This window comes from Meriones unguiculatus, chromosome 6 (genome assembly GCF_030254825.1).
Source record: "Meriones unguiculatus strain TT.TT164.6M chromosome 6, Bangor_MerUng_6.1, whole genome shotgun sequence".
Taxonomy (NCBI): domain Eukaryota; kingdom Metazoa; phylum Chordata; class Mammalia; order Rodentia; family Muridae; genus Meriones; species Meriones unguiculatus.
This window is the reverse complement of record NC_083354.1, coordinates 37,869,395-37,881,635: the sequence shown is the minus strand read 5'-3', so window position 1 is coordinate 37,881,635 and position 12,241 is coordinate 37,869,395. Positions and strand designations below refer to the sequence as shown.

The 12,241-nt window shown below is 45.8% G+C and overlaps 1 protein-coding gene across 3 annotated transcripts in view; it reads right to left on the bottom strand.

The window, feature by feature from the left end:
- Positions 1 to 9,059, bottom strand: part of Cnot10 (CCR4-NOT transcription complex subunit 10) — a 49,563-nt gene extending 40,504 nt beyond the window's left edge. For all 3 annotated transcript variants that reach the window (XM_021635759.2, XM_021635760.2, XM_021635761.2), the window contains exons 1-2: positions 8,729 to 9,059; positions 10 to 104 (exon numbers count right to left, since the gene is read on the bottom strand). In XM_021635759.2, coding sequence (XP_021491434.1) covers positions 10 to 104; positions 8,729 to 8,750 — 117 coding nt within the window. In that variant the 5' untranslated portion in view covers positions 8,751 to 9,059. The remainder of the gene's footprint in view (positions 1 to 9; positions 105 to 8,728) is intronic.
- Between the last annotated feature and the right edge of the window lie 3,182 nt (positions 9,060 to 12,241).

Here is a 12,241-nt window from a genome sequence, read left to right as displayed (position 1 = left end):
AGTTCTTACTGTGAAGGCCTGGAACGCACTGGTGGACAGCTCCTTCTCCTGGTCAGTGACCCCAGACGACTGGCCTGCCCCCTCATGCTTCTCTGCTCCTTGATCTGCAAACACACAAAGATTCTTCAGAAATGGAAGCAGGGACCGCCAAGACGGTTCAGCAAGAGAAAACACTTGTTTGCATGCAAGCCTGACAACCTGGTTTGATGCCCAGTCTTACAGGATAGAGAGGCTGTTGGAAATCCAGGAGTTCAAGACCAGCCCAAGGAAGATAGCAAGATGAAGTTGTTCGTTGTGTTTTGTTTTAAATACAATCAAGTGCTCATTTTGACAGCCCATGTATAAACCGAATGACAGCAGAGAAACAAGGCCTAGCTGCAGGGATCACCTGCAGGGATGATGAAGTGTTCCATACTTCATACAAAACAGAACGAGGCAAGGTGGTAGTGACGTTGGCAGAGGAGCATGCCTAGCAGTTAAGGCCTTGGGTCTGAGCCCCAGAACCACAGGGGGTGGGGTGGAGGAGTGACTGGAGACAGAACAACTGAAAGGCAGAATGATGTCTAATATGTGGAGCATCCTAGGTTCACTGCCCAGTCTCACAAGCCAACCAACATCCTTTCCCGAACCCAACATGATTTTGTAAATCAAAACCATGTTTTGTAAAAATATACATATGTACAAAATCAAGGCTATACACCCAACTCTAAATGGTCACCTTTGGGATGGAGAATTTTACTCTACTTCACACTCCTCTTTAAAATTCTCTTAACTGGGAGCTAGGGAGATGGCTCATCACTTGACAGCATTTGTTGCTCCTGCAGGATGAAGGTTCAATTCCTAACATCCACATGGTAACTCACAACCTTTGAACTCCAGTTCCAGGGTACCCAACACTCTCTTCTGAACTCTGAGGGCACCAGGCATGCAAAATACTCACACACATAAATTAAAATAAATATTTAAAAACTTAAGTATAAATTATTATTACATTGGTGTGGCTATTTTTTTTTTTTTATGACAGGATCTCATATAGCCCAGGCTGTCCCTGAACTCTGTACAGTGAAAGCCAGCTGTAAACTGCTGATTCTCCTGCCTCCATCTCTCAAGTCCTGGGATTGGAGATATGCAGCACAACACTAGGTCTGGATGACATTCCTTTTTTAGGGATTAATTTATGTGTGTTTATCTCTATCTCTACCTACCTACCTACCTACCTATCTATGGGTACTCTTGTCTGTATGTACCTCAGACAGTTGTGAGCTGCCATGCAGTTGCTGGGAATTGAACGTAGAACGTTCAGTAAAGCAGTGAGTGTTTTTAACCACTGAGCCATCTCTCCAGCCCCCTAACTGACATTCTTTAATAAATCATCGGGGCCTAAGCATCAGCAACTTTGAAACACAGATCAGAACAGCCAGACACTTTTATAACCCTAGCACTGAGGGGCAAGGGGGCAGGAGGACAAGGCGGTGGCCATCTTGGGTTACACAGTGAGAGCCTGTCTCAAAAATCAACACACAGGGGACGGGCTACAGCTGGGACACAAAGTGAATAAACTGTAATTAATAAAAAAATAAAAATTTAAAAAAATCAACACACAGAAACACATACACCTGCAACAGCTATCTCAGGCTAGCCTATGCCTCCCAAGTGAGTCACAATGCCCATCTAAGACACTGAAGATTTTATGCATTTACCCTCCACCAAAATCAGATGCAGGGAGCTGTCACCATCCCTAAAAACACAGTCTCAAAATTCCTCAGAGCTGGCCAACCTCAAGGTAAAGTCATTTCTATGTGTATTTTGGAGCTGAGCTGCTCCTTTACGCGTGTCCGCCAAGCACAGCTTATCCATGCCTTTACTTCAGTGAGATTTGTTTTGAACGTCTGTGCACTGAAGACTGTAAGCGGGTTTCGCATGTTCTAAGAGATACACACGGGTGGCTGCCGGCTTCTTACCAGACAGCGTCTGCACATAATCCCACAGCATGCTTTTGCTAGTCCAGAAGTAGTCCCCATTGCCAATGGAGAGCGGGTACGAGCGCTCCTGCAGGAGCTTCGCTCTCCGTCTGCCCTGGCCTAGTGAGCACGGCTGGAACAGGCGAACAGAGCTCTTGGACGCACAGACTTTGACACTCTTTAAGCTAAGAGACTTCATTTCCAACCACACACACACAAACATGCATACGCACCCGCGCACCTCTAGGTTTCAACCACACAGAAAAGAAACGTAACAACTCTTCCAAACTGAAAGTCAGTTAACTGAAAGCACACACATATTCCAACACAGAATGTTAACACTGCAAAGCTGATTGGAGGATGACTAGGAACAGCACTGTCCAGACACAGTCCCTGGGAAGGACTGAAAACAGCAGCGCTGAAAGGGACAGAACAGCACAGTCACAAAATATCAGCAATGCCTTGGCAAGGCACGGTGTAAACTATGTCTTTCCATTTTACTTTGTTTTGTTCTTGAGACAGGCTCTCATGTAACCCAGGCTAGCCTCCAACTCACTGTGTAGCCAAGGAGTAATCTGCAGGCCTCTGGCCTCTACCTTACGGGTGCTAACATGACAGCCCTCACTGAAGCACCAGAGAGCTGTCAGGACAGCTCAGATGTGGCTACCACTCAGAGAAAAAAAACTGCGCTCCTCTAAACTCCACATGGTCGTGGCTTCAATAGGACGCAGAGAAGTTACACAACCAGAGGGGTACTATGGGCTGAGGAGGGCTCTGCAGCAGCGGCACACGGAGCCATACTCCGTGAGTATAGGCCAGCTCCAAACACTAATCACGTGGGAAGCCTGGCCTCTTCGGCTCTTTGGTTTGTGTTTGCTTTTGTTGATTCAGGGTGTCTCAGTCTGTTGCCCAGAAAGGCCTGGAATTCACTACATTTCCCAAGCCAACCTCAACCTTGCAGGTAATTCTTCTACCTCAAACTTCCAAATTCTGGGACTGCAGACCCGTGTCAGCACACCCAGCTGACTTCCTATTTGATCACCAGATCTCTCTCACACACACTGGCACCCCTGTCCTATCCAACAGCCAGGGGCTCCTTACCAGAGGCTGAAATGCTGCCATTTGATCTTGGACACTTAGCATCCAGCACTGAGGTAAACTGGGCATGGTGACACATATCTGTAATTTCAGTGCCTCAGCAGGCTGAGGCAGGAAGATTCTGAGGCTGAGGCTAGCTTAAATCTACTGGCCGATCAACTGCCAAGGAGCCACACAAGAAAATCTGTTCTTTTCTGTTAGAGGACCCTAACCAACTGCAAGGAGAAAGCAGGAGGAAGCCACACAGACCAGTCCTCTCTCTCCACTATGTGCTACTTTCAAACCTGCTTCCAGAGGCTGTGTCCAAGGGTGGGGCTCCCTTAAGAACCCCCACAGGCAGTGACTGCACTGCTCCTCAGTTCCTGGTGGATGGGGAGCGGGGTGGAGCACACTGAGTCTCCTCGTGGCCTTCTCTTCTTCACTCCCTGCACCTGGGCTAGCACTTACCAAATTTAAGTTCAGTTTTACTCAGAAGGCGTTAGCTAAAACACATCTTTTTAGGTGGATTCTAACGATCTATACCCTTCTGAAATAAGACAAGTAGAACGCTATTAAAATTAACACTTAATGAGCCGGGCGTGGTGACATGCAACTGTGATCCCAGCACTCCAAGAGGCACAGGCAGGCAGATCGCTGTGAGTTTGAGGCCAGCCTGGTCTACAAAGTCAGGCCAGGACAGCCAAGGCTACACAGAGAAACCTGGTTTAAAAAAAAAAAAAAATCCCACTTAACAAATGAAGAAAATGAGGCTCAACTATGAGGACAACTCGGAGAGGGTGGTTTTCTCTTACTACATGGATCCTGGCAACGGAACTCAGGGTGCCAGGCTTGAAAGAAAACATCTTTACCCACTGAGCCATCTCACAGGCCCGCAGCAGACAGTTACAAAGGCTGGGCATAGCCAAGTGGTGGTGGTACCTGTGGCAGTGGCACATGCCTTTCATCCTAGGGCTCTGAGGTGGAGGCAGACGCAGGCGGATCTCTTGAGGCTGGCCTGGCCTACAGAGCAAGTTCAAGGACACACAGCTAGGACTACACACAGTCTTGAAAAGCAAACATATAAACACCACCACCACCACCACCACCAAAACACCCAAAAGGCTAGCATGGTGATGGATTTCTTTAATTCCAGTACTTGGGAAGCAGAGACAGATGGGTCTCTCGGTGTTTGAGGCCATCCTGGTCTACATAGAGAATTCTCAAGACAGCCAAGGCTACTAGTGAGACCTTGGCTTAAAAAGTATAAAAACAAACAACCCCCTCCAGGCCACATAGCTGATGTCATTTGAGCCTTTACTGGCTCTAGGAGAAAGACTCTATTACCATTTTTTACTGTACACATAGGAACACTGACACTTAAAAAAGCTTCTAGGGGGCTGGAGAGATGGCTCAGAGGTTAAGAGCACTGGCTACTCTTCCAAAGGTCCTGAGTTCAATTCCCAGCAACCACATGGTGTCTCAAAACCATCTATAATAAGGTTTGGTGCCCTCTTCTGGCATGCAGGTACTATATGTAGGCAGAACACTGTATACATAATAAATAAATTTTTTAAAAAAAGCTTCTAGAGGGGCTGGAGAGATGGCTCAGAGGTTAAGAACACGGGCTACTCTTCCAAAGGTCCTGAGTTCAATTCCTAGCAACCATACAGTAGCTCACAATCATCTATAGTGAGATCTGGTTCCCTCTTCTGGCATGCAGGTGTACATGCAGACAGAACACTGTATACATAATAAATCTTCTTAGGCCACCAAGACAGCTCAATAAGCCACCAAGCCAGGCAACCTAAGTTCAATTCTTGGAAATAAAGAACTGGTAGGAGAGAACTGACTCCCACAAGTTGTCTTCTGGCTGCTATACATGTATTAGAGCATGGAGAGAGATATTAAAAAGTAAGGACTTAGGGGCTAACCAATGAGGCAATCTTAGGAAATTTATAGAGAAGAAAACAGGGCGTCCAATGATTAGTTTAGAAAAAATAAAGCCAGTGAGAAGCTGGGGAGATAGCTTAACAGGTAAAAGTGCTTGGCACACAAGCCTTACAAGCTTAGGTCAGACCCTCAGAACCTGTTTACAGCCAGGGTGGCGTGTGCCTGTAATCCCAGCAGTCCCACAATGAAGACAAGCAAACCCCTTGAAAACTTGGAGGGAAACTAGCTTGGAGTATGCAGCCCAGAGGCAAACAACCCGAAAGACCTTGCTGCACATACAAAGTGGACAGCTGACTGTGGTTAAGAACAGAATACTGCATGTGTATGCTGCACATACAAAGTGGACAGCTGACTGTGGTTAAGAACAGAATACTGCATGTGTATGCTGCACATACAACGTGGACAGCTGACTGTGGTTAAGAACAGAATACTGCATGTGTATGCTGCACATACAATGTGGACAGCTGACTGTGGTTAAGAACAGAATACTGCATGTGTATGCTGCACATACAAAGTGGACAGCTGACTGTGGTTAAGAACAGAATACTGCATGTGTATGCTGCATATACAAAGTGGACAGCTGACTGGCTCAGTGGTTAAGAGCAGAATACTGTTCTTCTAGAGTTTGGTTCCCATGCCAGGAGGTTCACAACTGCCTGTAACTTCACTTCGAGGAGATTGGCACCTTCTGAATTCTGCAGGCACTACATTCTTAGGCATATAACTATACACAGACACACAAACATACATATAATTCAAATTAAAATACATCCTTTCATATCAGCATGAGCTTTTTTAAAAAATTTATTTTTATATTATGTGCATTTGTGTTTTAGCTGCATGGATGTCTGTGTGAGGGTGTCAGATCTTGAAAATACAGTTGTGAGCAGCCATATGGGTGCTGGGAATTGATCCTGGGTCATCTGGAAGAGCAGTCAGTCCTCTTGACCACTGAGCCATCTCTCCAGCCTCCATAACATGAATCTTAAAAAAAAAAAAAAATAAGATGGGGGCTAGAGAGATGGCTCAGCAGTTAAGTGCACTGACTGCTCTTCCAGAAGACCCAGGTTCAATTCTCAGCACCCACATGGCAGTTCACAGCTGTCTGTAACTCCAAGATCTGATACCCTCACACAGACATCCATGCATGCAAAATACCAATGCACAAAATAAAAATAATAATAATAATAATAATAATAATAATAAATAAAATTTTAAAGGTGGAAGGAAAAGACACCCAAGGCTTTTCCCTCATGTCCACACACATGCCATGGCACATGTTCACCCCTCAAACAAAACGTGTACACAGACCATATCCACACATTCACAAAAATGAAAGCTGCAACAGATCAGTAAAGCAACCAGACTGCACAGAAAGAGACTAACAACACTTTCTCAAGACTGCTGTGAATAGATACCAGAGTTTGAATCCCAACAGCCACACCAGGCTGCTCAGAACTGTTGTAACTGGAGCTCCAGGGTATCAAAACATCTTCCTCTGGCATCCTTTGATACCTCTCCAGATATGCATATACCCACACAAAGACATGCACACAAATATAAATTAAAAATAAGTTCTAAAACCTTGGTTTTTATTATTTTTCAGAGACAGGGTTTCTCTGTGTAGCCTTGGCCATCCTGAACTTTGTAGACCAAGCTAGCCTTGAACTCAGAGATCCACCTGCCTCTGCCTCCTGAGTACTAAGATCATAGGCATGTGCCACCGTGCCCAGGCAGAACTATGCCACTTAACAGCAGAGATCCATGAGAACTTTACCAACCAAACTCAGGTACTTTATACAAATTCAAATTCTCAGCAAGTACAGTGTCCTAATCCAAGAACATCAAGGTTACCCTGCATCTTCTCAATTAAACATACTACGCGGCTCTTACCAAACAGGAGCACAAGTCCTCAGAGGCAGGCTACGTTGCACTCACTTAAACATTTAAAGGGGTGTCTGCACAGAATCCTTGTGAATGAATGAACCAGTGGAGGAATGCTATATGACTGAATTAGGACGCAAAGTGGCAGTCCTGTATACAGTAAGATGGTTCCAGGGAGATGACTGTAACGGCCTCTACAAGCAGGAAACAATGTCTTAATTAACAAGGACCAAGTTGGTTCCTTGTCTAGACTTGGACAGGCAATGCATACTCTTCATACACCATATGGTTCATTCCTTCATTGTATTCAGATCTCTGTTCAAATATTATCCCAGCAGGGGCTGGGTCAGCAGGTGGTTCAGCTGATAAAGATGCTTGCACCTGAGGATGCAAGCCTGATGATGAGCTCAATCCTTGAAAGCCAAAGCATGCATATACACGCATGCATTCACACACACTCACAAATTAAAAAAAATCACCTTGGGGCTCAATGATTAAGAGCACATACTGCTCTTTAGAGGACCAGAGTTTGATTCTACAACTCCAACTCCAGCTCCAGGAGACCCAACTCTGCTGAAAGCCTTCAGGCATCTGTACTCATGTGCATGCACCCACAATTTAAAACAGTTAAAAAAATCATCTCACAAGAAGCTTTCTCTGACCAACCTATCTAAAACGCTATAGCAGTGGGACACACCTTTAATCTAGTGCTCAGGAGGCAGAGACTTTATATCTCGGAGTTTGAGAAGAGCCTGATCTACATAGCAAGCTCCAGGACAGCCAGGGCTATGGAGTGAGACCCTGTCTCAATCACTAAAAAATCAGCCAAACAAACAATTCCACACTACACTCTACAATCTTTCAATCTTTACTGTTTTGTTAAAAAGGACCACTGAGAATATTCTCCAATGGTTCTGTTTAGGTGTACCTGAATTGGGATTAGCTCATTGGTCAGTTGTTGAGATAAGGACCACCTAAAATCTACGCCCACTGATTTTTTTTTCTAACTAAATTTCACTGTCAAAGGTACTCTGATCACTTTAGAGTCTTGTCATTTACGTTTCTCTCACTAAAACCTGAATACCACAACGAGTATTACTTTCTTGAAAGAAAAATAGCGGACTTTCCAGGTAATGAGTTAGAAACTCTTATTTCCTGAATGGAAAAAAATTATAGAGGGGGCACCACAGAAAACCATAGAGAGTAAGAACTTAATCTTGGGGCTGAAAAGATGGCTGGGGGTTAACAGCTGCTCTTGAAGAGGACCAAGCCAGGGTTCCCAGCACCTGCAAGAAGCTGCCCACAACAGTTTAACTCCAGCTCCTCAAGATACAACATCCTCTTTTGGGCTCTGCAGGCACCTACACCCACACACAAAAGGAGGCCTTTTTACAAGAAGTTAATCTCGAGGACCTAGAAAAAAAGCAAGTATCCAAACAAAATAACTGAGAGCAGGCAAAAGACACACTGAAACGTCACGTCTATTTAAACAGTTTTCAAAAGGAGGATTCCACTGGACACGCTGACCAGGGGGGAACTTTCAGTAACTGAGCCTGGGGCCCTTAAGGCAACTAACTGCCTATGCTCGGAACACCTTGCCTTGAAGCATCTGGAAAGCGGACTGACCAATTGGAGCTTCCTGGGCCAGAATTATCTTGGACAGCAAGGAAGGATGGTCTGCAGTGGCTTCAAGGCGAGTCACGGCAGAAGACCACTGGACACGCAGCAAAGACAGCTGGGAAAAGTGAGGGGCAGAAGCACAAAAGCGAAACAAGCGGCTCTCGAGTGGCCCACCCGGGGCCCGCCGTCCCTGAGCGCAGTGTGTCAGCCCCTGGAGCGCGGCGCAGGCGGCTTACCTGCGGGCTTGTCTGCAGCCATCTTCCCGCCTCGGCTCGAGTTCTTCCCTGCAGGTGGCGTGGCCCCGACTCCCGCCGCCCGGCTGGCCGCGGATCCTGCACGGCGTGGGGACAACTCTAACGCTCAACCCGGGGCCGCCGCCTGTGGCTCGGTGCTGAGCGGACTATGGGCCGAACAAGTGACGAAGCTACGGCTCGTCGTCTAGCAACAGCACCAACATATGCGCCTGTGCAGGGCTGTTTTCCCCGCCATCCACAGCTTCCGTCCTGTAGCGTCCAAGGGACACTACTTCCGGGGCGGGGCCAGTTGCGCGGCCATCTGTGCATGGGAACCCGGGCTGGCCTCAGCCCCGGAAGCGCGCCCTTGTGTAAAGCCGGAAGTGCTCTGGTGGAGGTCCTGACTGAAACACGGAAGGGCCAAGGCTTTTTGTTCCTTGTTTCACCAAAATTGACAGGCACTACACCTGATGCTTAAGTGCTGAGTCTCACATCGCCTGTCCTGTCTCACTACTTTCCCACAACAACCCTATGAGGAAGGCGTTGTTGCAGGCCACACCCCCAGATAAAAGACATTTTTAAGTTTTAGAGTCGTTTTGTTATTTGTGGCCACGTTGCAAAAAATCATTCACAGAGTTACTGTATTATGCATCCGGTTTCCCTTATTGTGAATACTGAATCATTAATTTACTATGGGACAACGGTCCTATCTAAGACATCAACTTATTGCACCACTATTAGTAAGCACAATGATTTAGATTCAAGTTCAGATCTTCTGCAAGAACAATAACCACTGAGCCATATCCAACATATCTTGACAGTGTTGTTGTTGTTGCTGCTGTTTGTTTAATTTTCTGAGACAGGGTCTCACTGTGTATCCCTAGCTGGAAATCTTTGTGGCAAGGGCTTACTCCTGAACTGTTTTTGTTCGGTGACCATAGCCTTGGGCTCCAGAAGCATGCATTCCATCCTTCTTTTCCCACCAAGGGAGCAACCAAAGTTTATGGTAACAGGTTCAAAGACATTGGCTTCGGGGTGGAAGCTGAGAAAACTCACTTCAAAGATGGAAGCTTAAAAATAAAAGCTTTATTTCCTGAGCATGCAGGGAAATGGGCAGTTAAGGATCTGAACCGTGTCCCCTAAGAGAGCTTACACATTTTTAAAGGATGGGAACAATCGTGCACACACATACACATACACACACACACACACACACACACACACACACTGAGAGACCAAAGAATTAAAAGTTTAAAGCACAAGCCTGAACAAAGGCCAGCCAGGTGGAGACATGTCCAGCCACCTGCAGGGAAGGACTAGCCTTACTGAATTCTTTTCCTGCCCACTAGAGATACAGTTGCTAGGAAACTGGTCCCTCTCCCCTAGGACAGCCAAACAAGGGAAGTCAGACCATTAATGGTTTGGGGCCTTCCTATAGCAAATCAATTAAAAAATGCAACATCCCCTTTTGTGTTTCAATCAATAGATGCTTGCCAGGCAGGAATCCCCCTGCTTTGGGTGCACTGGGAGGGACCAGACTCTTTAATTCAACCACCTAACCTGAGCAGGAGGTTCTCTTCTCTCACTATTATGGTGGTGAGGGTGTGTAAGCCCAAGCTGTAGCTCGTAAATAAAAACATCCTCAATGTTTTGCAACAGACTCTACTCCTGGTGGTGGTCTTTTGGGGTCTCTTGAATCTGGCACAACAACAACACACAAACACTCATACACACACACAAGAAGGGGAGCTGGAGGGGCTGTTGTATTGACCAATCATATTTTGACACAAAGGGTGGAGCAAGGAAGTAAATGTGAGTGACTGGGCCTTATCCACATGACCCAATTTCAGGTCCCTTGACTGAGCTTTTGCAGTCAGGTCCCCTCTTGCAAGGACTTTGTCATGGAATTTAGAATAATAAGGGAACAAAGGACTGGGCAAGCTTTTAGTCAAGTCAGGCAACACATTTATGACTTTGTGTCTTAGTTTAGATAATGGGATAATGGCAACTGCCCTTTTTACATCCTTTATTGGTCAACAGACAAACATGAAACATCTGAAGAAGCAGGATAGAACTGGAGCCATGTTCCTGTCAGGAAGATAAAAGGTGTTCCTGAGATGGTTGGACTCATGCAGCTATCTGCTGACAAACAAAGGCATTTGTGTTAGACTTTTTGCTGCTGTGATAAATACCCTGGAGGAAAGATGGATTTTGCCTCATGGTGTCAAGAGTTTTCAGTCCACTGTCACGTGGCTGCATTGCTTCTGGTGAAACTATGCATTGTGCCAGGGCACACTGGGAGAGTAAAGTTGCTGACTTCATGGTGGCTAGAAGCAGAGAAGACTAGGAGAAGAAATAGTCTCCAAGGACACATCCCACTGAGAGACTTACTCCCACTGGGCTCCACTTCCTTAATTTCCATCACTTCCCAATGATACATAAAATTATGAATCTACTAGTGGATGGATCTAAGGCTAGTTCCAGACCCTTGGAATCCTGTGTCTATGCTCAAAGACTGGATTTTAGGACCTCCATTTAGGAGCCTTCTGAGGAAGGGACTCTTCATATCTAAATGACAACAGCAGTGAATTGTGAAGTGACCCAGAGTGGTACTTTGACAGAAAGACAGTAAATAAGTAAGCAAATAAAATACATTAACTTACTTGTCTTATTTAAAATGTCCCCTATTTTCTTTTTAAACAGGTATTTTTAAAGGCATTGTTATATATACAGCATTCTGCCTGCATGTACACCTGCAAGCCAGAAGGGGGCACCAAATCTCACTACAGAGAGTTGTGAGCCACCATGTAGTTGCTGGGAATTGAAGTCAAGACCTCTGGAAGAACACTGACTGTTCTTAACCACTGAGCCATCTGTCCAGCCCTTTCTCTGTTTTATTTTCTTTGTAGCAGAACTCAAAGATCTGTTTGCTTCTGCCTCTCCGGTGTTGGGATTAAATCATGCACCATCCACAGTGTTTCTCAGATTCTATCTTGATTTTTAAAAATGAAGCCAAATGCCAGCAGGCTAGGTCAAAGGGTAAACACCTGACACTAAACCTAGTGGCCTGAGTTTGATTACTACATGGTAGGAGAGAAATGACTCCCACAAATTGTCCTCCGACCTCCACACACACATGCTGTGGAACACCTGTGCGTGTACTCACATGCATGCACACACACAAATGAATGAACCAATAAATGATGTCAAAAAATAATTAAGCAAGTCATGATGGGATGCAACCACAGGACTCAGCAGGCTGCAGAAAGAGGATTTCTAGCCTAGGGCCACTCAGGGCTGTAACAAGATCAGACCGTGCATCCAAAAAAGCAATAAAGTATTTTATTACAGTGTTTACAGAAGTTCATTTTTTTTTTTCAAGACAGGATTTCTCTGTGTAGCCTTGGCTGTCCTGGACTCACTTTTGTAGACCAGGCTGGCCTCAAACTCGCAGCAATCCACCTGCCTCTGCCTCCCTGAGTGCTGGGATTACAGGTGTGCAACCTTGGCCAGCTT